Source organism: Leptodactylus fuscus, chromosome 6, assembly GCF_031893055.1.
Source record: "Leptodactylus fuscus isolate aLepFus1 chromosome 6, aLepFus1.hap2, whole genome shotgun sequence".
NCBI classification, from domain to species: Eukaryota; Metazoa; Chordata; class Amphibia; order Anura; family Leptodactylidae; genus Leptodactylus; species Leptodactylus fuscus.
The window spans coordinates 141898926-141925314 of NC_134270.1; the positions used below are offsets into that span (position 1 = coordinate 141898926).

General features: G+C 43.5%; 1 protein-coding gene and 1 pseudogene across 1 annotated transcript in view; both read right to left on the reverse strand.

Annotated features, from left to right (window-relative positions):
* LOC142208719 (lysosomal protective protein-like) overlaps positions 1–2683 on the reverse strand; it is a 40993-nt gene extending 38310 nt beyond the window's left edge. Inside the window, exons 1-3 of the mRNA XM_075277394.1 lie at positions 2678–2683; positions 1299–1462; positions 1115–1226 (exon numbers count right to left, since the gene is read on the reverse strand). Coding sequence (XP_075133495.1) covers positions 1115–1226; positions 1299–1462; positions 2678–2680 — 279 coding nt within the window. The 5' untranslated portion in view covers positions 2681–2683. The remainder of the gene's footprint in view (positions 1–1114; positions 1227–1298; positions 1463–2677) is intronic.
* Positions 2684–6135: 3452 nt separating this feature from the next.
* On the reverse strand, positions 6136–26158 carry LOC142208738 (lysosomal protective protein-like; annotated as a pseudogene).
* Between the last annotated feature and the right edge of the window lie 231 nt (positions 26159–26389).

A 26389-nucleotide genomic window follows, 5' to 3' on the forward strand; every position in this document is an offset into this window, starting at 1 on the left:
AGTTTAGGCAAAGAATTTTATCATTTAAGTTTTCACAGCAAAAGTATAAAGTCACTTGGCAGAATTGATTGTAGTCTTGGAATGGCTTCTCTAAAAGCTATTCTGGGTGTATCAGTCCTCATCTAATCTATACGGTATTTTAATTTCCCTCCACTAATTAACCTCTTAGCTTGACTTGAAGAGTTATTCCAGCAAGTAGCATTTGTTACCTATCCACTGATGTGATGATGCGGGGAGCCATCGTATATGACAGTCGCACACCCCTAATAGTGATATGAGGGACAGGTCAGCGATATGTGCAGGGCATCCTATGTTGCCTCTCATGGCAGGGCTTCCACCTGGCATTTTTTCAACAGGATAAAGCTCGCCCATACACAACAAGGGATTTCCAGAATTGCATCCCTTGATCTAATATTGTAATCATTTACAGTTGTGTAACTACTGCGTCATAGCAGCCATGTTATGGGGCTCGCATCACTAGGGTGGTAATGTAGGACGGTAATATGCAGCAAGAGGTTGAGGCCAAAGAGGCAGAAACATGAAGATGAATAAGTGAATATCGACTGTTACCTGATGAAGTAATCCAGTAGGTAGTAACCTGAAGTCACTTTGTGGGGGCCAGTAAAGGGACTTACCTTATAGGGGCCAGTAATGGAAGCACTAACTAATGTATGGGGATAAGTGAAGGGACAGTATACTGAATGGGTACCAAAAGAGGAAGCAACATACTGTATAGGGACCAATAAAGATAACTGTATACTGTGTGGGGAGCAAATAAAGTGGGCAATATACTGTGTGGTGGCCAATAAAGGGGTTGTATACTGTGTGATGGCCAATAAAGGGGTTGTATACTATGTGGAGGAGAATAAAGGAGGCCACATACTGTGTGGAGGCCAATAATGGGGCAATATACTGTGTGATGGCCAATAAAGGGGTTGTATACTGTGTGTCGGCCAATAAAGGGGTTGTATAGTGTGTGGAGGAGAATAAAGGAGGCCACATACTGTGTGGAGGCTAATAAAGGGGCAATATACGCCACTGAACATGATATATTGATATTATCTGAAAGAAAGTCCCCAGTACATGATATTCTACAATGATCTACGAGACCCACCAGGAAGGGACCATGTTCAGTTAATAGACCAGCGAGGCTGCTGCAGCCAGGACCTCCATTCAACCACAAGACCAAAGGACAAGACCTGGGGTCACCCTGACACTGCACAAACCTGCAAAGAGAAAGATGGTGAAGATACACAGAGAGGACAGGGCTGGTGGGGTATTGGTCACCGACAACTCACCAGTAATGGAGATGTTTTCCACCTGATGCATTGAGGAATCCAGAAAACTGTCGGAATGAGGGTTGGTAATTTATACCCGGGAGGGCAATGATTTCATCTGCCTCGGGAGCAGCTTCTGCTGGACGTACCCCCAGATACAGAGCACAAAGTAACAGTGGAAGCATCTGTGATGGCAAAAAGAGACATAGAAAATCATATCTAAACCTGGTTTGTAGGCAAACTTTAAAGATTTTTTAAAATTTTTAATGATCAATTTAAATTTAAAGTTTTAAATTTTTGTCTCGATTGGTTACTAGAGATGAGCGAATAGTATTCAAAACTCTAGTTTCGAATACCTCGCTCCATAGGAACGAATGGAAGAGACTGGCGCGCGACTGGCGCCGGCGGCCGACACTTAACCCCTCGGTGTTTGGTCACTTCCATTCATTCATATGGGAGCGAGGTATTCCAAACTAGAGTTTCGAATTCTATTCGCTCATCTCTGTTGGTTACCAATGAGTACAACCATGAATGCAGGACCTTTTATTGGTCTGGGACTTGCCAGAATCCAACCAACACCCTTTACATGCACTCACTGTAAATTTCCCAACCAACTCTGCTGGATGTTTGTTCCAAGCCTCAAACTACTCTTTTTTATTTTTTGCGTTTTTTAATTCAAAATTTTTTTTTACATTTTTCTTACTTTTATTTTCAGACCCCCTAGGTACCTTGAACCTTAGAGGGTCTGATCAATCATACTATTCACAGCAATACTAATGTATAGCCATGAATAGTAAAATCCCCCTGGCAGTGTGTAATAGAGCCATACTAATAACAAGCCTGGGAGTCTTCAATAGGCTTCCGGCTGTCATGACATCTGATCGCTGCTCTCCGATGACGTTCTGGAGGGCAGTGACTGAGTAAAGATGGCAGAGCCCATGGTGCCTACGCACTTTAGATTCCGCAGTCGCCAACATTTATTAATAAAGTCTAAAATAACATTTATTAATGTCACTAATGCTGTCACAAGTTTAGGGACACTTTAGAAATTACAAAATATTCTCTATTTAGTATATCTACTAAATAGGCACAAAAATAGTCAAAGTACATATCATCTTATTACATATTTGTTGGCAAACTCCACCATTTTTGGTAAAACCAGTCTAATGAAGCCACCTATCCCCCTACAGCAAATGTCAGGGGTTCAGTATTTTGGATCCTATCTTACCCTTTTCCCATTGAAATAAACATACAGACTTAGCCAAGTGAAGCGTACATGTTTATCATGGAGTTGCCATAAATAGCCGCCAGCCAAATGTGCCAAATGTGCATCTGACCAACAGGTATTGCGTGTGCGTCACCGGGCACAAGAGTAATAGTAAAATATGTGTAATCCTCACCATGTCCTGGTCTTTGTCCCAGCACAGTATATCTTAGATGCTTAAGCCGTAAGCCTTTATATACCATGGTACATGACAGAATACCCGTTATCTGTCATATGAGAAACCACCGATTATATCTATTGCTAGAGCTATCAACATTGAGAAAATCTGATAACACCCAACGTTTGTAACATAGGCCGTGTTTACACAGAGCTTTTTTATATTGAGATTAATGCTGGTAAACAAAAGGTTTTCAGTTATAGGCTATGGCTACTGTGACTTTGGCCACAATTCTCCAAAAATCGCCAGGTCGCATTGCGACTCCTTCACATATTTTAGTGAATTGAGTTTGGAGAAGCTGCAACAGCTGCAAAAATGTCCATCAATGATTCTTTAGCAACTGGAGAGAAATCGTAGTCACAGCTCCTGCAAGGTCTCAATTTATTCACTAAAAAAAGGGAGTCGCAGCCAAATTCGCCATCCAGCGCTAGCCTTGTGGCCATAGCTCAGAGCTGAAATACAGAGCAAAGTCTGTTCACACAGTGGAAATGGAGTAATATGTGTAGGCTATCAGCTTTCTACCATGGCGGTCAGATGAAGGAACCAATGGCTGAATCAGATTGAGCAAGATGCTTTGTTGTTTTAGCTTATTCCTTCAACCTTTGCCTCTCATTTGATACAATGGGGGCAGCTTTATAGTGAAATTTGGTGCTGACTGTGATTCCCTCTGCCCACTTTCATAAAAAGTAGCAAGCAGGATGTAGAAAGAGGGCAATGATTTATCTTTGCTGGTTTTATGGCACAGAGTGAATAATAAATGTACCCACTATTTGGAAACAGCTGTCCCCGTAGGCAGGAGGTGGGGCAGGAGGTGTGTCCCTCCAAAGGACGCAGATGAGTTGTATACAGTAATGAAGCAGGAGCCGCCTGCGGACAGCTTCTGCTTCCTTACCCTGCCCCTGCATGTTCCGGCCTGGGAGCTGTAGGCGCGATGTGATGACGTCACTCAGATCCCCTACAGCTCCCCGAACACTACGACAGAAGAGACTGCAGACTGAGCAGCAGGGGAGCAAGGAGAAGTGAGTGTCAGTGTTTTTATTATGTTAAACTTTGGGCACAAATGAAGGGGAGACATAAACTAGGGGCAGATGAAGGGGGGACATTAAACTTGGGGCAGATAAATGGTGGACATTAAACTGGGGCAGATGAAGGGGGACATTAAATTGGGGGCATATGGAGAGGGAACATTAAACTGGGGGCAGATGGAGGGGGGCATTAAACTGAGGGCAGATGGAGAGCTGATATTAAACTAATGGCAGATGGAAGGAACATTATACTAGTGGCAGATGGAGAAGAGCATTAAACTGAGGGCGGACATTAAACTAGTGGCAGATGGAGGGGGAATTAAACTGAGGGCAGATGGAGGGTGGACATTAAACTAGTGGCAGATAGAGGGTGGTATTAAACTTGGGGCAGATGGAGGGAGGACATTAAACTGATGGCAACTTGAGGAGGACAATAAACTGTGGGAGTAGTTGGAGAGGGGAATAAGTCTGCCTAGTTAGCGCCAAATTGAGTGAATTCATATATCATTTGATAACCAGAAGGTTACACGCCATATCTACACCTACACTATACAGCAGGATGTGATACTTCTACAAAGAAAGATAGACTGAAAAAACTCATTGTCAAGTGCAAGACTTGCCTGGTAACAGGAGAGAAAGGAAAGTGGAAGTTTTGTAAAGGGTAATGGAGATATCCATTAGATAAGACTCTTAATATGATAGCATAAGATTCTTGGCCTACATTCCAATTTTGATAGTTTCATCATCTTAAACTGATAGCAATGATGATCAAATGCCGCTGTGCCGAGTATAGGCCGCTGTACTGAGTATAGGCCGCTGTGCTGAGTATAGGCCGCTGTGCTGAGTATAGGCCGCTGTGCTGAGTATAGGCCGCTGTGCTGAGTATAGGCCGCTGTGCTGAGTATAGGGCGCTGTGCTGAGTATAGGCCGTTGTACTGATATATGTACTGAAGATGTGCTGACTATAGGTAATTCTACTGACTATAGCCATTGTGCTAAATTTATTCTGCATTGCCACACAGACCTGCACAATACTGCCACAGAAAACACACACTTCATGTAAACCACAGGAAAAAGCCTATAGCAAGGCACTATGGACAGAGGTGTAACTTGAAACTCCTGGGCCCTAGTGCTAAATTTGTAATGGAGTCCCTACCTACCTTGTGTCATTTTCTTGTCAACCACAGAGGTTGTTAGGAAGAATCCTGCCCGTATGTACGGTATGTGTTTCTGCCTGAGGCCCGATGGCAGAGCCGACTTGTGCACGCATAGAAGTTTGATCCCAGTGCCGGAAGAAGATGCATGAAGAGGCCGTTCCAGAAGAAGATAGAGGTGTCGCTGGAGAGTTCTCTCACAGTATTGGGGATGCCTCCAGTGTTGCGACAGAACTCATTTACATACTGAAGAAAAACGCGATTTCAACCGAACGATGGCGCAGAGAAGACATCTAAAGGTAGGAGAAGAATAGCCTTTCTTAAGGCTATTCCTACGTGTTAGTCAGAAAAAAATTGCATTTGTAATGATAGAATCCCTTTAAAATTATAGACTGTTCATGTCTTTGTCAGGGGCAAACTTACAAAATCAGCAAGAGATCAAATACTTATTTCTTTCACTGTATCATACGTAAGAGCACTGAATCCTGTAAGTACATGGGTAGACATACAAATACACAAATACTCTAGTAATCGGGTAGACATCTGAATTGACTATACACATCAGTGGATACATATTTAGCTAGGTGTACAAGGGCCGTACCATCGTCCAAGCTAATGACTACCTGTAGTTAACTGAGGCCAATATAAACCACATTCGTGATGATGCAACATATGAAACCACCAAATAAACGGATGAGGCTGCAAACACAGATCACCATATTACACAGGCATTGCTAGATCCTAGATCCCACTAATGTTGGTTAATATGTATAGACTTGTTTTTTAGGTGACCATTCATACTCTAATGATGGCTTCACATGTATAGGAGCATGATAGCTACTGTATCTCCTGGTATTTTGGATCCTTTGTTTCCCATCAAAATAAACATGTACGCTTACCCAAGCACAGCATGCATGTTCATCATGGAGTCACCATAAATAGCCAATAGCCAAATGTTTGTCTAACAGACCTGCATGTGTATCACCTGCTTAAGACATAAGATTAATAGTGAAATATGTGTAATCCTCATCATGTCCAGTCTTGGTCACAGCACAGTATAACTTAGATGCTGAAGCCATAAGCCTTTATAGAAATCCCTGTAATCTGGTGCAAACAGGTGAATGTGTTTGGAGGACTTGGATAGATTCCCTTAAAGTTGCCCTTGGCACCATACATGATATATTTGGGCTCTTGTGCCATAAAACAGTCACATTTTTTATTACAAGAGAATTATTTATTGATTTTATGCGACAGGTGATTAATATATGATACGATATAATTCATAAAAGCAATCCATAACATTTATCCATCATATAGAATAAAAGCAAACTGTCTGATATATGTGAGCGGTAACATAACCCATAGGGGGCGATAGAGGTGGCTGTGACCTGGCTCGTGACCTCTAGAAGGGCTCATTATTGATGAATCGTTGGAACATCTGGAAGGCTACTAAAGGTTTGTCTGTTGGCACCATGTGACCGGCTCCCTGCGAATAGAAAAGTAGGAATGAAAAAGATGATAATGTCATATTTATCGGATGTTGGTGCTCCAAATAGACACATTTCTAATAAAAATAGATTGTGAAAAGAGAACCGGTTAGATCACATATATTTAGAGCCATCATTTAGCAGGTGGGGAGTGTAATGTTACAATATGATTCATGAATACATTAACTAGTCCACAGATCAATAATACGCAATCCCTGGTGGCTACCGATGCACTCCCTATAGCTGCACTCCTGGTGGAAACCATCAGTCTTGATAAATCTTTCCCAAAGAAAATTGCAAAAAAAATTACATGTAGTCCTGTTGTGTATAGTATGTCGAGACTAGTCAGAGAAGTTCATACCTTTACAGTTAAAAGGGTAAGGCTGGCATATTGTTTGGCATAACCAGCAATCTAGGACTGCTTTCCATCATTGTACATCCAGGGATGGTAGGATTTCTCTTCCTACAGGGAATGGTTAGATACAGTAAGACCATTGGTATATAGTGAATACATATAAAAAAAAGATATACTGTATATATTTCTGAAAATTTGTAATATCTTACGTCATCACATAACTTTATTTACCTCCAGGTCAAGTGAGTTCATATACCACTCGATACCCAGAAAGTTGCACATTATATCTGTATCTCCAGTATACACCAGGATGCGGTACTTCTGCAGGGACAGACATTATTACAGTCATTATAATCTGCATGGTTTTTCTAGGTATACAAGAGGAAGGAGACCAGAAAGTGGAAGTTCTGTGAAAAACAATGGAGCTACACTAACAGTAATGGCAACGTTTGCCTTGTTTTGTTAGCCTGTCCCACTAAGTATTGGGTTAAGGAGTCCAGTGGCTGGTCCTAATCAGTGACTGACAGCCCGTACCTTTACTGTATGGGCAGGGCTGGTTTAGACAAAGGGGGCCCTTGGCAAAATTAAAAAGTGGGGTCCCAAATGCTAACATTTTGCACCTACAACACCAACACATTCAGTCAATTCAGTGTGCTGTACTGCTGATCTTTGGCTGTTCCAGATGCATCCCTGGGGTCTTTAACCCCTTAAGGACCAGGCCATTTTTCGGTTTCGCATTTTCGTTTTTCCCTCCTCACATTTCAAGAGCCATAACTTTTTCATTTTTCAGTTCACAGAGTCACATGATAGCTTATTGTTTGCGGGACAAATTGTACTTTGTAATGGCACCATTCAATATGCTGTGCAATGTACTGGGAAGCTGGAAAAAAATTCAGAATGAGGCGCAATTGGAGAAAAAATGCATTTGCGCCATTTTCTTATGGGTTTAATTTTTACAGCATTCACTGTTTGGTACAAATGACATGTTACCTGTGTTCTACGTGTCAGTACAAACGCGGTGATACCAAATTTATATAGTATTTGAAATTTTTTGATACTTTTAAAAAAATGATAAACTTTGCAAAATAGAAAAAAAAATTTGTGTCATCATGTTCTAACACCTGTAACTTTTTCATATTTCCATGTATGAAGCTGGTTGTGGTGTCTTTTTATGCGGGACAAGATGACGTTTCTATTGATACCATTTGGGGAAAGATCCGATGGTTTGATCACTTTTTATTCAATTTTTTATAGGAGGCAAAGTGTTGAAAAAAACGCTTTTTGGCTGTTTTTATTTTTTTTGCCGCTACGCCGTTCGCAGTACGGGATAAATGTTTTAATATTCTAATAGTTCAGGCATTTTGGAGCGCAGGGATACCTAATATGTTTATGTTTAATGTTCTTTAATTACTTTTATAGCTGATCTAGGGAAAGGGGGGTGATTTGAACTTTTAATATTTTTTTTATTTTTTTAATACTTTCAAAAACTTTTTTTTTTACTTCTGTTACATTTATGATCAGACCCCTTAGGTACCTTGAAACCTAGGGAGTCTGATCGCTCATACTATTCACTGCAATACTACAGTATGCCTCTGGCATCGTCTAATAGATCTAGTGCAGAGACAAGCCTGGAAGCCTTCAATAGGCTTCCGGCTGTCATAGCAACCGATCACCGCCCTCTTGTGACGTTCAGGAGGGCGGCGATCGGCGAAACATGGCGGCGCCCGTGCCGCCGGCGCCGTTTACACACTGCGGTCACGTTTGACCGCAGTGTGTAAAGGGTTAACAGCAGCGATCGGCTCGGGCACCGACCGCTGCTGTTAGTGGCAGGTCCTGGCTGTATTATACAGCCGGCATCTGCCGTGTATGGAGCGAGCTCAGCGTGTGAGCTCGCTCCATACATCCCCATGCGACCCATGACGTACAGTTACGTCAAGGGTCGCTAAGGGGTTAAAGATCATTGGAACAAGCAACAAGGCCAATGTCCTTCCCACCACAAAAATAATGTATACACAGGGTCGGACTGGCCTGCCGGAGCACCGGGGGATTCCCCGGTGGGCCCCCGAGCCTGACTATTAATTTTATCTAAATGCACTTGTCAGGGGCCCGATCGGGATCTTCAGGGGCCCGATCGGGATCCTGACCGTGCCAAAATGGGCCCCTGTACCAATCGCTGGGAGTGTGTGTCTCTGCTCCCTGCACTGCACACTGCCGTCACTAGCAGGAGCTGTGCTGCCCCTCCTCCACACAGATCGGAGTGTGCAGGGGGAAGTCTGCCGGCTGCTGTAAACAGAGCTTTCACCACAGCCAGACAGGACAGACAGGACACAGCCAAATGTAAGTACATTTTTTGGGTAAAATATGTATATTTAATGTGTGTATATTTGTGTAAAGTGTCTGATATACTGTGTGAGTCCTGTATATTTGTAGATAGGTGTGTGTGTATGTATATGAATGTATGTGTGTAAATGTATGTTATATGTATTAGGCCTGGTTCACATCTTCCCTTTTCGGGAAGTCCACTGTGGGGAATAATACAGTGTGCAGGGGTCACTATGGCACATAATATTGTGTGCAGGGGCCACTCTGGGGTATAATACTGTGTGCAGGGGTCACTATGGGGCATAATACTGTGTGCAGGGACCACTATGGGGTATAATACTGTGTGCAGGGGCCACTGTGGGGTATAATACTGTGTGCAGGGGTCACTATGGGGCATAATACTGTGTGCAGGGGCCACTGTGGGGTATAATACTGTGTGCAGGGGCCACTGTGGGATATAATACTGTGTGCAGGGGCCACTATGGGGGATAATACTGTGTGCAGGGGCCTCTATGGGACATAATACTGTGTGCAGGGGCCACTATGGGGCATAATACTGTGTACAGAGGCCACTGAGGGACATAATACTGTGTACAGGGGCCATTATGGGGCATAATACTGTGTGCAGGGGCCACTATGGGGCATAATACTGTGTACAGAGGCCACTATGGGGCATAATACTGTGCAGGGGCCACTATGGGGCATAATACTGTGTACAGAGGCCACTATGGGGCATAATACTGTGTACAGAGGCCACTATGGGGCATAATACTGTGCAGGGGCCACTATGGGGCATAATACTGTGTACAGAGGCCACTATGGGGCATAATACTGTGTACAGAGGCCACTATGGGGCATAATACTGTGCAGGGGCCACTATGGGGCATAATACTGTGCAGGGGCCACTATGGGGTATAATACTGTGTGCAGGGGCCACTATGGGGCATAATACTGTGTACAGAGGCCACTATGGGGCATAATACTGTGCAGGGGCCACTATGGGGCATAATACTGTGCAGGGGCCACTATGGGGTATAATACTGTGTGCAGGGGCCACTATGGGGTATAATACTGTGTGCAGGGGCCACTATGGGGCATAATACTGTGTGCAGGGGCCACTATGGGGCATAATACTGTGTGCAGGGGCCACTATGGGGCATAATACTGTGTACAGAGGCCACTATGGGGCATAATACTGTGCAGGGGCCACTATGGGGGATAATACTGTGTGCAGGGGCCACTAAGGATTAGGCCCTACTGAGCAAAACACAGTTAACGCTAGGTTCACGCCAGCGTCTGGTCTCCATTCTGAGGTTTCCATCTTCTGCATGTAGAAGACGGAAACCTATCGGTTCGAGTCCGGCCGTGAGCGCCGGTGACTGTTTTATGCTCTCTACGGCAAAACCGTTTTTTTTTTAAACCAGACACAAAGTCCTGCATGTCCGACTCTGTGTCTGGTTAAAAAAAGAAACGTTTCGCCGCGGTGAGCACAAAACGCTCACAGGAGCTTACGGACGCACACTTCATTTGAATGGGTTTGAAAAATGCCTGCAGGGCAGAGACCCCGGGCGCAGATGTGAACGAGCCCTTAAAAACACTTTCTATTTTTTTAAGCACACTGCCGATCGGGGTGTGCAGGGGGAAGTCTGCCTGCCTCAGTGTCTCCCAGTGCGGTCCAGTCCGGCATGTAACTACCAGCAGAACTGCAGGACCAGAGCACTGGGAACAGATGAGTGCGGGGTTTTTTTTATGTGTACTTTGTTTTTCACCTCCCAGGACTAATTATAAACAAAAAAAAATAAATTATGCTGGACAACCTCTTTAAAGTGTGGGTCATTTTGGGGGAAAATTAAAGGGGTTGTCCAGGCATAATTTTCTATGGTTTATCGTCAGGATAGGCTATAAATGCCTGATCTGTAGGGGGCCCACACCCAGGCCTCAGACCGATCAGCTGTATGGAGCCACTTCTGGCACCAGTCCTGTACACAATACGGGGCCAGAAGCAGAAAGCTCTGTCCACTCTATATCAGCCGGCACCTTCTCTGCATCTCGGCACTTATTGAAGTCAGTGGGAGCTGAGCTGCAGTGAATCTGCCAGGCAACTATACAGTGGATGAAGCTTTCTGCTCCCAGTCCTGTGTCGTGTACAAAACGAGCGCAGAAACGGAAACCTCTGTGGAGTTCTGCAAAAAGCGCTGCAGGAAAAACTGATGTGTCGGCGCCGGGGGTTTTCCCGCAGTGTTTTTTTGCTGCGGGACGCTGTGTTAGGCCTTATCCTTATAGTGTGGTGTGCAGTATGTTGAGACGGTAAAGAGGAGCTCTCACCTCCTGGGGCAGGTGCGGTTTAATACACTGCTAGAGAGCTGACAGTGCGATGATTTCAGCGCACTTTCAGCTTTCCCATTCTGTGCCCCCGGTGAGGAGCTATCAGTCCGTAGCTCTTCACTGTCAGAAAGGCGTTTCTGACAGTCAGTCCGGAACGCCCTTCCTCACAGCAGCGCCTATACCACTGTACTGTGAGAGCGCTATAGGCGCTCAGCGTCATCGCTGGCTCGTAAGCAACGACCCCTCTCACAGTACAGCGATATAGACGCTACCGTAAGGAAGGGCGTTCCTGACTGACTGTCATAACGCCCTTCTGACGATGAAGATCTACGGTACCGGCACAGAACGTGAAAGCCAATAGTGCGCTGAATTCAGGGCACTCTTGGCTTTCTAGCGGTGTATTAAACCTCATGTGCCCCAGATCGTGATAGGTCTTCTTTAAGGATTAGGCACAACAGCGAGATGCAGCTAAAAAAACATTGTGGGAAAAAATTGCAGTGAATCTCAATATATTTTTTTCCACAGTGTTTTTCATTGAGCTTTTGTCCCCAGCACTCCATTGTCCCCGCCTGTGTCTGTTAGATACAGGATTTCCAGAAATGAGACCTAATTGGTTTCAGTGGTCCCATGAGGTGCAGGACTCCCAGCATGGAGGCACCGGCGCGAGACTGAATGGACACTGGCAGCGGACAACGGAGCAACAGGAACAGGTGAAGGCACTTTTTATTTTTTATTTTACACCTCCCTCCCAGCACATGGGTCGCTCCAATTCCTGGACAAATCTTTAAAGGGTTTATCCATCTTTGTAATATTGATGGTCTGTCCTTGGGATAGACCATCAATATTACATCTGTGATGACACAACAGCCTGGACCTCTGCAGATCAGCTGTTCCAGGACAGCGCAGCTATAGGTAATTCTAACATTTCTAGGAGCTGCGCTGTTCACTTTCCATACAGTATGTAGCAATAGGTTTAGGTAGTGCAGTGTTGCACATCGTATGGCGGGAAAGCAGCATGGCTCCTGATATGTTATTACCTTCAACCGCCCTGTCTTGGTATCGCTGGTTTGCAGGGATCCTGATGGTGGGCCCCTAGAAATAATTCCACTGGTGGGCCCTAGACACCCCAGTCCGACACTGTGTATACACCTATAGAGTTATTAAATATCAGGGCCCAATATTGTCATGTAAGTCCTCATGCCCCAACAGTATAATCCACATGTAGCTGTTTTTATTGTACAATGTGCCCCTCATAATGCCGCCCACTCCACTAGTGTCAAAATTACCTCTATGCCTCTGTATGGGGAACACAAATAGTCCCCTTTTTTTTTTACAAATGCTCTTAATGCCAACCAACATATTAAAGTGGTTGGAGCCTTGGGGGACACCTACAGAAAGAGGGTGTGGTGAGGAGGTGGGAGACGCTGAATGTGCGGAAGGTGAGGTATGAGGAGATCCAAGAAAGGTCCAGGTCTGAGATACCAAGGGATGAGAGTTTCTAACAAGAAGGAGTGGTCAACTGTGTCAAAGGCAGAGGAGAGGTCGAGGAGGAGGACAAAGTAGGTCATAGAAGGTCATTGATGACTTTGGTTAGGGAAGTTTCTGTGGAGTGACGGGGTCTGAAACCTGTCTGAAGTCTGTCATAGAGCAGGTTGGACGAGAGATAGGAGGATAGTTCGGAGTGGACATGTTGCTCAAGCAGTTTTGAGGCGTACGGGACCAGTGAGATGGGTCGATAGTTGGCCAGATAGGATGGGTCGAGGAATGGTTTCTTAAGTATAGGTGTGACTGTGGCATGTTTGAAAGCAGAAGGGAAGGATCCATTGGTTACTTACATGAGTTTGGGGATGAGATGTGACCTGATCGAGTCAAGCGCACAGGAGGTGAGGTGGGATTTAGAGATTAGGGTGGAGAGCTTTTTTTTTGTGGAGAAACGGGTTAAAGATGAACAGCACCGAGCAGTTGGGTAGGGTGAGACTGTCTCTGATGGTGTCAATACAACATTGATACTACTTATTGATACTATATTTGGAGTTGAGAACTGAGCTGACGGTACATCCCTGGCTTAGAAACTCTGAGTTAGGGGGGATGGAGACAGAATTAGTCTCTTCCTCTGTGTAAAAGGAGGAAGTAGTGGAATGAGTCGTCTCTTTCCTCAGCTAGAAGAGTGTGAAAACTGAGCTAAAGCCACTGGTTAGTCAACAACAGTCATAGTGATGTTCTGCAGTCAGGAGATGGGAATTATCCCTGCTGATTTAGATATTGTTTAAAATAAATTTTAGTAAGGGCTGCTTTTTTCTCTACGAGTGCTCCCATTGAAGTGAATGGGAAGCGCTCGCGTGTATGGCTAGCTCTGCTCAGTCCTAGCCGTACACGCGAGCGCTTCCCATTCACTTCAATGGGAGCACTCGTAGAGAAAAAAGCAGCCCATTCATTTCAATGGGGAGCGCTCGTATGCCGGCTCCCATTGAAATGAATGGGATCTGCTTTATACGCGCTGATTCTGAACGTGTTTTAACGTTCAGAATCAGTCAGCGTATCTGTAGTGTGAAGGGGCCCTAAAGCTGTCGCCGACATTCACTAGAGAATGAAATCTGAACTGCAGCCTCACAGACAAAACTCAGCTTAATAGAAGCTCCATAACCTACCTTAGAAGTGGTATGTTCTTCTTATCGTAAGACTTACCTTCTCACTTAGAAGATGACGGTATTGCTCACGTGAATCTTGCATCTCTCTCTGAAAGTTCTTTAAAATATAGTAACTATGAAACAACAGAAGGTGATGTATCATATGCACAGGGGTAGCAAACTGATTTCTGTCTTCATGAACAGTAATATCAGTCTATAGAATAGAACAGTGTCTGTAAAATGTGATGACGACAACCACAATATGTAGGAAATGTACCATTGAGTGGAAAAAAAATGCAAATACTAGAAAAATGTTACCCTCTTTTAGAAACTATATAGAGTTCAATGTAGATCCATTAATTTACGGAAAGCTTACAGTTCCGCATAGACAAGGGGGGACTCTATGTGGAACTCTACGAACCTGTGAGGGTGCGCTGAGGGAAGAAGTGCAATGTGTTCACGCCGCGGTTGTTCCCACAGCGCTTTAGCATGGCGGTTCCAGCCCGTGGGGTCGTTACCTCAACCCAGCAAAACAGTGAGTTTTTGTCTGCGGATTTTGATGCTTTTCTGTGGCGTTTCTGAAGAGTTTCCGCAACACATTTATCATGTTGCGTTTTAGCTGTGGTTTTCACATTCTCCATAGAAATCTATGGAGGGAATAACTCAGCGTTTCCACAACTATAATTGACATGCTGCGTTTTTCAAAAACACAAACGTTTTTCAAAAACAGCTTTTTTGCAGTGGTTTTTTCCACAGTGTGGGGCTAGGATTAGACAAAATTGCATTCACTATGCTGGTACTGTAAAACGCAGCATTTTTTTTTTCCCGCTGCGTTTCCACAATGCCAAAAGACGCTGCGTTTCCGCCCAGTGGGGCATTAGCTTAATCGGTGGACAGCATGAGTTTGGGCAGCACCTGGATCAGAGCAGTAGATTGCAACATAAATGGGTCTGTAGTAGCCAAAAAGAACCCAAGACTACAGGAAAGACATTTAATTGCATTATTTGGACAATCAGTTCACTAAAAGCACATGCTAACTGCAAGACCCTTGTTTCATATGAATGGTAAGCTACCTGTAAACTGACTGTAAATATTTCAACATAAAATAGGTAAAAAGACATAAAAGAATTACTTGCACATCTGCCATGGGGGCAGGCCATTCGGGATGTGTAGTGCTGACCGCACCTCGGGGGTGTTCAGGTAAGTAGTGACGTCTGTATCATTCACACACGGCATACCCAATGATATTGTCTTGTTTAATCGAGACATTTCCTTCAGTTTCTGTTAAACGTCAAAGAACATTTAGAAAAACAATCCAAACATCTACTGAAAATACCGAATATATGTCAGAAAGCCCTGAGCAGGTGCAATGGTTCCTGGTCACCCACTATCATCTATCTGCTACTGAGTACTTGGTATTGTACCTGCATATACTTACCTTACTGAATTCAGAATGAATTTGAGGAGACATTACACCAGGGAGATAGGCTTTAATATGGTCCCCATAGTCCCTGCAGAAAGAAAAAAAATGGAACTTATCATTCACATACCCAAACTGGGTCACTATTACTAGTAGGTGCTACCAGAGGGATCAATATTGTGCCCTATTGTTAGGGAATTGCTAGGACAGCAATTCCCCAGTAACTGTTTGAACCCTGGGACGGGACACAACAGACAGTGAGCCCTAAGCTGAAGCCCCCAACTGTCCCTTCCTATTGCCAGACCCTATCCTACGTAATAGGCGGCAACCACGAAGACGTTCCCTACCTGTATAGGTGAGACACAAAACGCAGACAAGACGGACAACAACAAAGAGAGGTCAGCTAGCCAAGGGTCAGTAACAGTCGAGCGATGCAGTGCCAAACCGGAGTCCAAAAGAATAGTCAGTGAGGAAAGCCAAAGGTCAAGGATAAGAATGCAATCAAAAATAGGGACAGTAAGGAGCAAGTATGCACAAGGCAATAGCAAGCACTGGTGTGAATGAGAGCCAAGACTAAATAGGGAGGAAGAACCCACCCATGGAGTTGGCAGGAAGGCAGGCTGTCAATCACACAAATTAACCACTTCACGAACAGAGGCAAACAAGGGCAGAAGATGGGTGTGGTGCAAATACAATCACAGAACTAGAGCCGTGTTCACACAGTGCGACCAAAAACTTTAAGCCAAGAACCAAACTGCACCCGCCTCCTGCACCGCCACATGAGAGCAGAGGGTGGTGCAGTGACCCGAACAGGCAGAGATGTTACACCTATTCTCTTTAATACAGAAATGATCATACAGAAGGTTTGCACAGTAAAATATCGAATAAAATATCAACAGCTGATGTATAGAGAATAGAGCAAGAAGTGGCCAGTGCTGTTCTCTGTGTAGTGGCTGAACTGAGTTCCTGCAGCTTAGGTCCTATTCAAATGAATATGAGCTAATCTGCAGTACTTGGTCTGGCCACTACACAGAGAACAGCACTGTCCGCTTCCTGCTCCATTCTCTATAAATTAGCTGTTGAGAAAAGCTTTTACACAATGGAGACTGCTGTGGTCCGATCTTAGACTCCGCCTCCTCACAGACGAGCCTCCGACAGAACCAGCGTTGATTGGCCGAATGCTGTACACTGGCCAATCAAAGCTGGTCAATGCATTCCTATGAGAAAAAGTCAGCTCCCTTGTCACAGCAAGCTGCCAGCTCTCCTGACTAGCAAGGACAAGCCTGCTGCAGAACCAGCGTTGATTTGCCAAATGCTATACAGTGTATAGCATTTGGCCAATCAACGCTGCTTCTGAATCCAATCTTTACTGCGAATAGCTAGTAGTATTCGATCGAGTCCGAATATTTCGAATACCGTAGTAGAATACTACTCGCTCATCTCTACTGATAATATGTGACAAATATACAGAAGAATGATTGATAAAAGTTGTGGAAGATATCAGCTTGTGCCTGTTCTACATCCTACATACCTTTTTCGAGCACTACCAAGAGCTCACCCCCTTCCTTTGCAGAAAACGGGTTATCTTCTATAATGGGATGAAACTTCTTATCTGTGCCAATACTTATATGCCAAAACTTATATGACAACTTTGTCATCAATCCTGTTACTTATATTAATCACACATTCTCTTTGTCTATGGAGTGTATAACCACACCTACAATCTATTTAAACCTCACCCATCTGTCATTATAGATTAGAATCCATATTGGTCACATAATCCTCTATCGGTATGTTGATATTGTGTGTTTATCTGAGTAGGCTCATATACCAACTGCATTAATTTGGTCTTGAATCCGGTGATACCCAGAGCGGATTGTGCTCACATAGTAAGCAGGATATAGTCGCCTTCACTATTTGTCCATTTGCAACATTCTCTACATAATCCTGACACAATCTTGTAGAAATCCTGCAGAGAACAAGGTGTTAATTTCTTGTTCATCTGCTCCATCTTTGGCTGATAACTTATTAAAGGCGTTTGGCAAAGACAAGTGGGCGGAGCTTAACAATCTATCCTACTGCAGACAGAGAACAACAGGGCTACTCCTGCTACAGCTGGTTGTCTTACATCCTATGTAGAGAGAAGGAGAGGGGACATGGATGGCGTCATAGTTAATATTTCTTTAAGTAACTTCTGAGGCAAGAAAGTATTATTTTAACTGGTTTTCCTTTTAAAGAGAATGTTTAACATCGTGACCCGCTCCAGTTCTTTACATCATTTAATAGGCTCCGCCCCCGGTTTCTGGCACTGTCAGAGTTGGATGGTGAGAGCAATCTCTCTAACACCGCCCACCTGACAGTACAGAACCTAAATAGCAATACTATGCTAGGGAATGGTGGAAAAATCCAACTGCTCTGGAAACATTGGAGCGATGCCTATTAACAGATGCTAAGTACTGGAGGGGGGAGGTGGTGATAAGTCCTCTTTACGTATTGCAAGGCAGAGTTGTACATTGTTATATGAAGATCAATATACCTGATTTCTCCGGGTTCTCCCTCCTCACATGGCTGATAAATATTATACACATTCAGTCTGATACCGTGTAGTTGTCTGTAGACTCGGTAAATCTAGAAGGAGAATGAGAAACAGCATCATGTCTAACAGTGAAGATCCATGGACGGAATGATCATACATTTTACTTTACAGTATACCTAACCTTTGGAATAACTTGATTTTCTGGCAGCTTTTGTGTCACTAATACATTTTGGAATAAATTTTCAAATTTTGGCTCTATTTTATGAAATCCTTTGCTGAAATCCACTTTCTGTCGCTTTATGTATTTTTGCACTGTTAATGTTGGCAGATGAACACCATAATGTCCATTGGGGGTACACAAGGTGGGATCTTGCCTTGAGTAGGTTGAGAAACACTGATGTAGACAGTGCAATGATATAATTGTGTGACAATCAGCCTTGCAGTGTGTCTACTAAGGCTCCTTGCACATAGAGTCAGGGCCTCAACTTATTCTAATGTGTTGGAGCCTTAAAGACATGGATACAGTATATATGAATTTAAGGAAGGGTAACTGGTAGAGGGCTGTCTCCGTAACCATGACTGGGGCACCCCTCCTTCCTGGCTGACGACACCCTGTGCCACCGTGTGCTGGAGTTCACATAACTAAGACTTGCCATGATAGATTGATTGACCACAATACTTACTGCATCTTCACAATCTGTTTTGTCGCTAGCCATGAAATCACAGTTTTTGTCATCACAGCAAACAGACTCCAGACATGACCACGTACTATATCAGGAGCAACAGGAGAGACAGGAAGAAATTTAATGTGGATTAATGTAAGCTTGTACACTTAGGCCAGGGGTACCTGTGTATAAGAAGGCCATGCAGAATGTGAACTAGACCAGGTGCAGAGGAGGACGACCTAGATCATTATGAGAATGGGGGGATAGAAGTAAAAGCCCAGTTGTCAAACTTGGAGTTATTCAATTTACAAAATAGATACAAGGCAATCTCATTACAGTAAACATATATAGGAACGGACAGTATAGAAAGATTTATAGTGATCTGTTTACTTGTCTCTAACCATGACAATGGGCATCCTCTACGTCTGGAGGAAAGAAGGTTGGCTTACAAATACAACTGCAGAATACTGACCATAATACTGTCGTGTGAAGGTGCCCATAGTGTAACTCAGAAGCATTTCTGCTAGAGAAAAATATGGGGCCTCTCGCAAAGCTTGAGATTTTTTTTTACCAGTTGTTTGGACCAACCTGGAAGTGCTGTTATTATATTCTTATGTCTAATAAGACCCCAGAGCATAATAAGCAGAGGCCGAAGGAAGTGGCAGAAACAAAGAACTGATGCTCACTTTCCCTCACCTCTCCTGGGCTCTTTTGCAGTGTCCGACTCTCCATCACAGCCCTCTTTGGCCATCTTCTGGCCTCTTCCAATCTCTTGGGTGATGTTATGGGTCCCAGGGGACCACTGAGGCCTGGGATTGGACTTAGCATCTACGTGGGCGCAGAAACATCATGTCGTAATCACAGGTCTTAGTGATTCCTTGGAGCCTACAATGGCTCAGGAAGCTAGAAGCCAACTGTAGAGGACCGAGAGAGACAAACACTATAAGAGAAGGTGAGTGTCAGTGTTTGTTATGTTTCTGCACCTCCTCTGGGACTTTGCTTATTATACTCAGGTTTGAAGAGTTCAATCGAAACTGGAAATATTTGGAAAAAGTTTTAACAAACCCAATTCAGTACAAATTGGTTCAATCATTTCTAATCTATAATAAAGAAACATGGAAATTTTGTATAAAACTTGTACAGATCTTGTGTGTTTGATGTGAGGTGTACTGAAAGGGAGAATACGTGGGCAGGGTGCTGGTGGTTGGGTGGTTGTCACTGTGGCCTTGCATAGCTGGTGTCCTAGGCTCGAATTTGACCAAGGTCAAGATCTAAATGGAGTTTGTATGTTCTCCCTGTGCTTGTGTGGCTCCCACACTGCCAAGACATACTAACAGGGAACTTGTGAATCCTATATGGGACAATGTTGGCGCTACACAATTAAGAGAAATAAATAGAGGAGAAAATGAGCTGTATATTCCACAGATTGGTGAAAACACAAGACATATATACTCTACACTTAACGGGTGCCTACTTTTTACTTACCTTATATCCAGCAGACCATGGTAATATGCAAAATATACAGAGGAATAGGTGTTCAATGTATAATCGGTAATCCCATTTCCTATAGCAAGGCCCTAAAATTGTAAGAAAAAATATAGCGCTCGTATTATCTGTTACAATATAACGTCACCTCTTCTTATCCCTCAGGATCTGTTTGGCTGGACGTACATGAGATAACTCTCAGCTGAATGGTTATTCAGACTAAAGCTATCTCACCCTACTTCTCTGAATACACTGTCTGATCCTTAATCCCGACATTTGCAATCCCCAACCACTATAGCACCTGTCCTTAATTAGTGCATTTTATTTTTCTCTCATTTTTTATTGCGCTGTCTATAAGTGAGTTTATGCCCTGGGACATATGGCGCAGTTTCACAACTGGTATGCAGCTGCAGAATCAGTGGTGGATAACCTGCTGCAATATACAATGGCAGTGCAGTGGAAGAAATTTAACCTTTTAGTCACCAGTAATGCCATAACTAAAGTTTTGTGGGCCCCACAAAGTATTATATGCTCCTCACAGTGGCTCCACACACAATGTAATATACTGCCCATATAGTATAATATGCTCCCTACAGTGGCCCCCACACAGTATAATATGCTCCCCACAGTGGCCCCCACACAGTATAATATGCTCCCCACAGTGGTCACCACGCAGTGTTATATGCGCCTCGCATTGGCCCCAACACAGAATTATATCCTCCACAGTGGCCCCCGCCTAGCATTATACACTCCAAAATGGCCCTCACCCAGTATTGTATGCTCCCCAGTGACCACCCAGTATTATATGCTCCCAAGTGACCCCACATTGTATCATATGCTCCTAACAGCCCCCCTCCGCTTCGGTGCTATTATTATACTCTGGTGTCTCCTCAGACCCCAGATCATAATAATCGTAGGCCCAGGAAAGGTGATTAAAAATAACAAACACTCATACTCACCTTGCCTAACCTCTCTAGGCATCCTTGCGCCTTCCGGCTGTCTTCAGCATCTTTGGCCCTCTTCATACGACACTGCTGAGGCCTGTGATTGGTCCTCAGCGGTCATGTACGGTGCACTGACGTCATTACACCTCTCCATATGTCCACTGGGGCTTAATCACAGGCCTCAGTCACATGATGGAAGAGTGTTGGAAAGGATGATGAGCCCAGGAGAGGTGAGTATAAGTATTTATTATTTTTAGTCATCTCCCCTGGCCTGGCATCTATTGGAAGGGGGCCCGGCAATATGTTCCGGCCTCTTCCCTTTAGCAATATATAATAGCAGCTGGAGAACCAGGCTTTCCCTGACCACTATCATAGTGACTGGCCTGTTTTAGACCTTGATGAACGAGCAATTTTTGCATTTTTTCTGTTGTCACATACCTAGCCCTATAACTATTTTATTTTTCTGTCAACGCAATGGTATGAGAGCATGTTTTTGCAGGACAAGTGGTAGGGTTTAATAACAATATGATGGGGTAAATTTATCTAAATGATTAACTTTTACTGGGAGAAAAATTATGCAAATCTGTTCTCTAGAATGTTATTAGAAGAACAGTGCCTCTGTTTGCTGCCCTCTAGGGGCAGCCCCCTTAACATCATGCATGACTCGTTTAGTGAGCCTAATAACATAATGCGGGGATTATTGCCAAGCTAGTATTTCTATTCCAAAAGGAACAGATTCCCAGCTATGGACAGCGCTGTTTTGATCTGTTGGATCTCCTCAGCATAGCGTAGGGATACTAGTTTGGCAGAGTGAGAGACTATAGACCAGGATCAGGGGATAATCGTACACATTAGGGAGAGTGTGTGCCTACATAGGCAGTACGGAGACTTACAAGTCATTTCTGCTCTGCTAGGGATTATGGGAATAAAATAAGCAAATCTGTTCTCCGGGATGTAATTAGGAGAACAGTGCCTCTGTTTGCTGCCCTCTAGGGAGGGAATAGAAAAAAAATTCCCTTCTTCGAAATCCCCATACACGACATCTAAAAAGGAGGAAGTGTGCGGCTGTGAGTACACAACATTGCACCCGCATCTGAGCATATGAGACATCCCACGTTATTCCGCCTTTCTACACAGTGGACGTAGAAAGTCAACTTCAGCAAAATGAGGCCCACTAGATAATGTAGAAAGTCAATCCACCGGTCACTAATGGCTTACAGAAATACCTTCCACAGGCTGCAGGAAAAAACTGTGGTGCAGAGTATCATTCCCCAAAAACCTCTCTACAACATAGGAAGGAATCAGTATTATACATAGTACATGGTAAGTGGGGGTCCCATTATAGATTGGGGACTGGTCCCAGGAGTTTCAAGTTAGGACTCTGGCTTGTGGAAATCCTGCAGTGGACCTGATCTACAAGGTCTTAGCCTTAGGGACAACAACCAACATTTACACTGTCTGCTGGACTATCCAAGAACAGGGGAAGGGCATCTCAGACTACTAGAACACAATGGCTATAGAGTAGGCCAAGATGCTGGTGGGAATTTTACAAAAATGTAGAGGCTACTATAAAGTGGTGGCCCTGCACTAGACATAGCTAAAAGGAGATCCCCAGGTATTTTATCTAGGCATTGTCTAGATGTTGTAAATTGTTATCGTGAACCAGAGAGTTGCTTTAAGTAGATATAAGATGTCGTCTTACCTTCAGGTTTATACTGCTATCCTTCGACACTTCCACAGCCAGAGCAGGGACATAAAAGCCGCCATAACTTTCCCCTGTTATGTAAAAATCATTTTTAGTGAACTCTGGAAACAGGCGGAAAAAATCCTTCAGTGCCATGTAGTTGGCCTTAGCAATCTGGGAAAAAGAAAGGAAGAAATGTCAGGTAGTCACACATCCTATATACTGTATTGTCTGTGTAGGCAGTGCAGTAGTGTGAGCGCACTTTAGAGCAGAAAAATGTCATTGACTATTTAGGTCTCCATGTAGTGATAGAGAACAGCCCCTTCCTCCAGTGACCAGGAATGGCAGATATACTGTATATACTGCTACTACCTTACCATCTCTAGGCCTCAAACAATACAGCTGAAATGTCATTAAAATCATTTGTCCTCTGCTGATCTTGCCCCAATCTGTACAACAAAGCCAACTAGTGAGCTGCAGAATACGAAGACTCAGTCTGTTTTGAGTGCTAGTGACAGTATTATGTGACTTTTTTTATTTTAACAGTGTTTAACACTCAAAATAGATTTACAGTTTATTTTGTGCAGCTCACTTGTCAGCTTTGTTGTGTAGACTGGAGCAGGGTCAGCAGAGGTCCTGTTATACCTATTAAAATATACTGTATTGCATGTGCTGGCATGAGCTCTTACCTCGGCGTCACCTGTTATATATTCCTTGTCATCAGAATAGGAAAATCCAGCTCCAGCAGGGGATTCCAGATATAAGACATTTGCAATCTAAAACATAAAAGATAAAAATATAGAAGAACAATATGTTTGTAGCAAGGTGGCTCAGTGTGTAGCATTGCTGCCTTAGGGGAGTCTGTCACTGGATCACCGGTACCGAGAGTATCAACCCAGGCCTGCACATAGGTAGGTTAGGGTCACCTGAATCATATGGTATTTTCCCTTTGTAAATCACTGCCTCTGTTGTCAAAATATCAAATGTCAATATGCAAATGAGCTCTATAGACCAACTAGGGGATTGCACTTACATCTTTGGACCAAGCTCTTGTTACTCCAAAGATTTCATTTGCATATTGACAAGAACTGAGATATCTTGTCGATTGAGGCAGTGATTCACAAGGGAAAAACACTGTCTGATTCAGGTGACTCAAATCTATCAACTTCTACTACTGTATATCTGAGCTAAGGTATGTATGTTCCTGCTTGTTTGTACAGGTCAGACTCTATTCACATGGTATACTGCTGACATCCAAGAGATGGACTCAAGATTCAACTGAATGGATCACAAAACAGACCACAAGACGTATCACCTTATTCCAGGAATATTGGTTGGTCTCCAGGGTGCTGCCATCTGGTTGAATCTATTATAAAGATAAATAAGAACATGATATATTGATATTCTCAGGATGAAAATTCACCAATACATGATATTCTACAATGATCTATTAGACCCACCAGGAAGGGACCATGTTCAGTTAATAGACCAGCGAGGCTGCTGCAGCCAGGACCTCCATTCAGCCATAAGACCAAAGGACAAGACCTGGGGTCACCCTGACACTGCACAAACCTGCAAAGAGAAAGATGGTGAAGATACACAGAGAGGACAGGGCTGGTGGGGTATTGGTCATGGACAACTCACCAGTAATGGAGATGTTTTCCACCTGATCCATTGAGGAATCCAGAAAACTGTCGGAATGAGGGTTGGTAATTTATACCAGGGAGGGCAATGATTTCATCTGCCTCGGGAGCAGCTTCTGCTGGACGTACCCCCAGATACAGAGCACAAAGTAACAGTGGAAGCATCTGTGATGGCAAAAAGAAACATAGAAAATCATATCTAAGCCTGGTTTGTAGCAAACTTTAAACATTTTTGCAAATCTAAAAAAAAAATTTAAATAATAAATATAAATAAAAAAATGTGTTTAGTTTTAAGGATTTTCTCTAACCATCTTAGGGCTCATTCACACGGAGTAAACGCGCCGCGCAATGTGGCACGTTTACGGTGCGTGTACGCCGCATTTTTTTAACGGTGCGCGTTTACGCGGCATTAACGCGACGTAATCGCGCACCGTAAAAAAACGCGGCGTACACGCGCCGTACACGCGCCACATTGCGCGGTGTGTTTACTCCGTGTGAACGAGCCCCTAGTGTTGTCAGTCTTTTGTCTTGAACGGTTACCAGTAGGTACAGCCATGAATGCAGGAGCCCTCTATGGTCTTGGACTTGCCAGAAAGCCAGGCATGTGGCCAGGTTACCTTCTTGTACATGTATTGTCTCATAACTGGTTCACAACATGGAAATCATAGCTGGGTTTCCGACAAGTCGCAGACCATAGAACGTTTTTGCATTGATGGTCGTATCTATATCTGTGTATGGACAGAATCTCCCTGGTGATGCTTAGTTAGATTATTGCTGATGGGAACTTTACAGCCTGTTTTCTATTAAAAGGAAGTTAGAAAAATTGGGAGTTACATTTTATCCTATACACTGTTTTTTGCTGAGAATACAAGGTGCACAATGCCAAGCAATTCTAACAGTTATATCCTTGGAGTTTTCATATGACACAAGGATTGCAGTTCTCCCTGTATTATGTACAAACATATCACCAGTTGAAAACACAGATATCTCTGGAGATAAGAAAGGGAGAACAACATCTTTGTGTCACATGGAAGCTGAGAATATCATCTTTCACATGACACCAGAACAATATGAAGAATATCATCTTTCATATGACATTGTCCCATGTTTTATAATATCAGAGTCCTACTGTTTGAAGCATCTGTCCTCCAGTCTCAGCTTCCCTGCATTACTAGAGCCGTACATGGCTGCTACAGGGTGAGCAGATAGCAGATTCAAGCAGACTAGAATAAAGAAGGGACAGAAGTGGACAGAAGGGATGGGTCAGTGCAGGAATTCATGAGAAGCCACCAAAATTTATTAATAAAGCATATAACACAATTTATTAATAAATGCTGTCACAAATTTAGGTACACTATAAACATCTACAAATTGCGCTCTGGTTAGTATATCTAGTATATATAGACTCAAGTACATGTCACCATATTATATATTTGTTGGCAAATCCCACTATTTTTGGTTAAACCAGTCTAATGAGTATTCACATTCTTATGATTTCACATATATATGATAACCAGCCACCTATCCCCCTACAACAGATGTCAGGGTGAGGGGTTCAGTATTTTGGATCCTATCTTACCCTTTTCCCATTGAAATAAACATGCACACCTAGCCAACCAAAGCGTACATGTTTATCATGGCGCTGCCATAAATAGCCGCCAGCCAAATGTGCGTCTGACCAACAGGTATTGCGTGTGCGTCACCAGGCACAAGATTAATAGTAAAGTATGTGTAATCCTCACCATGTCCTGGTCTTGGTCCCAGCACAGTATATCTTAGATGCTTAAGCCGTAAGCCTTTATATACCATGGTACATAACAGAATACCCGTTATGACTCATATGAGAAATTACCGATTATATCTATTACTAGAGCTATCAACATCGAGAAAATCTGATAGCACCCAACGTTTGTTACGTAGGCTGCGTTCACACGGTGCTTTTTTCTCTTCAGAATAGTGCTAATAAATAAGAGGTTTTCAGTTTTATGCTATGGCTAT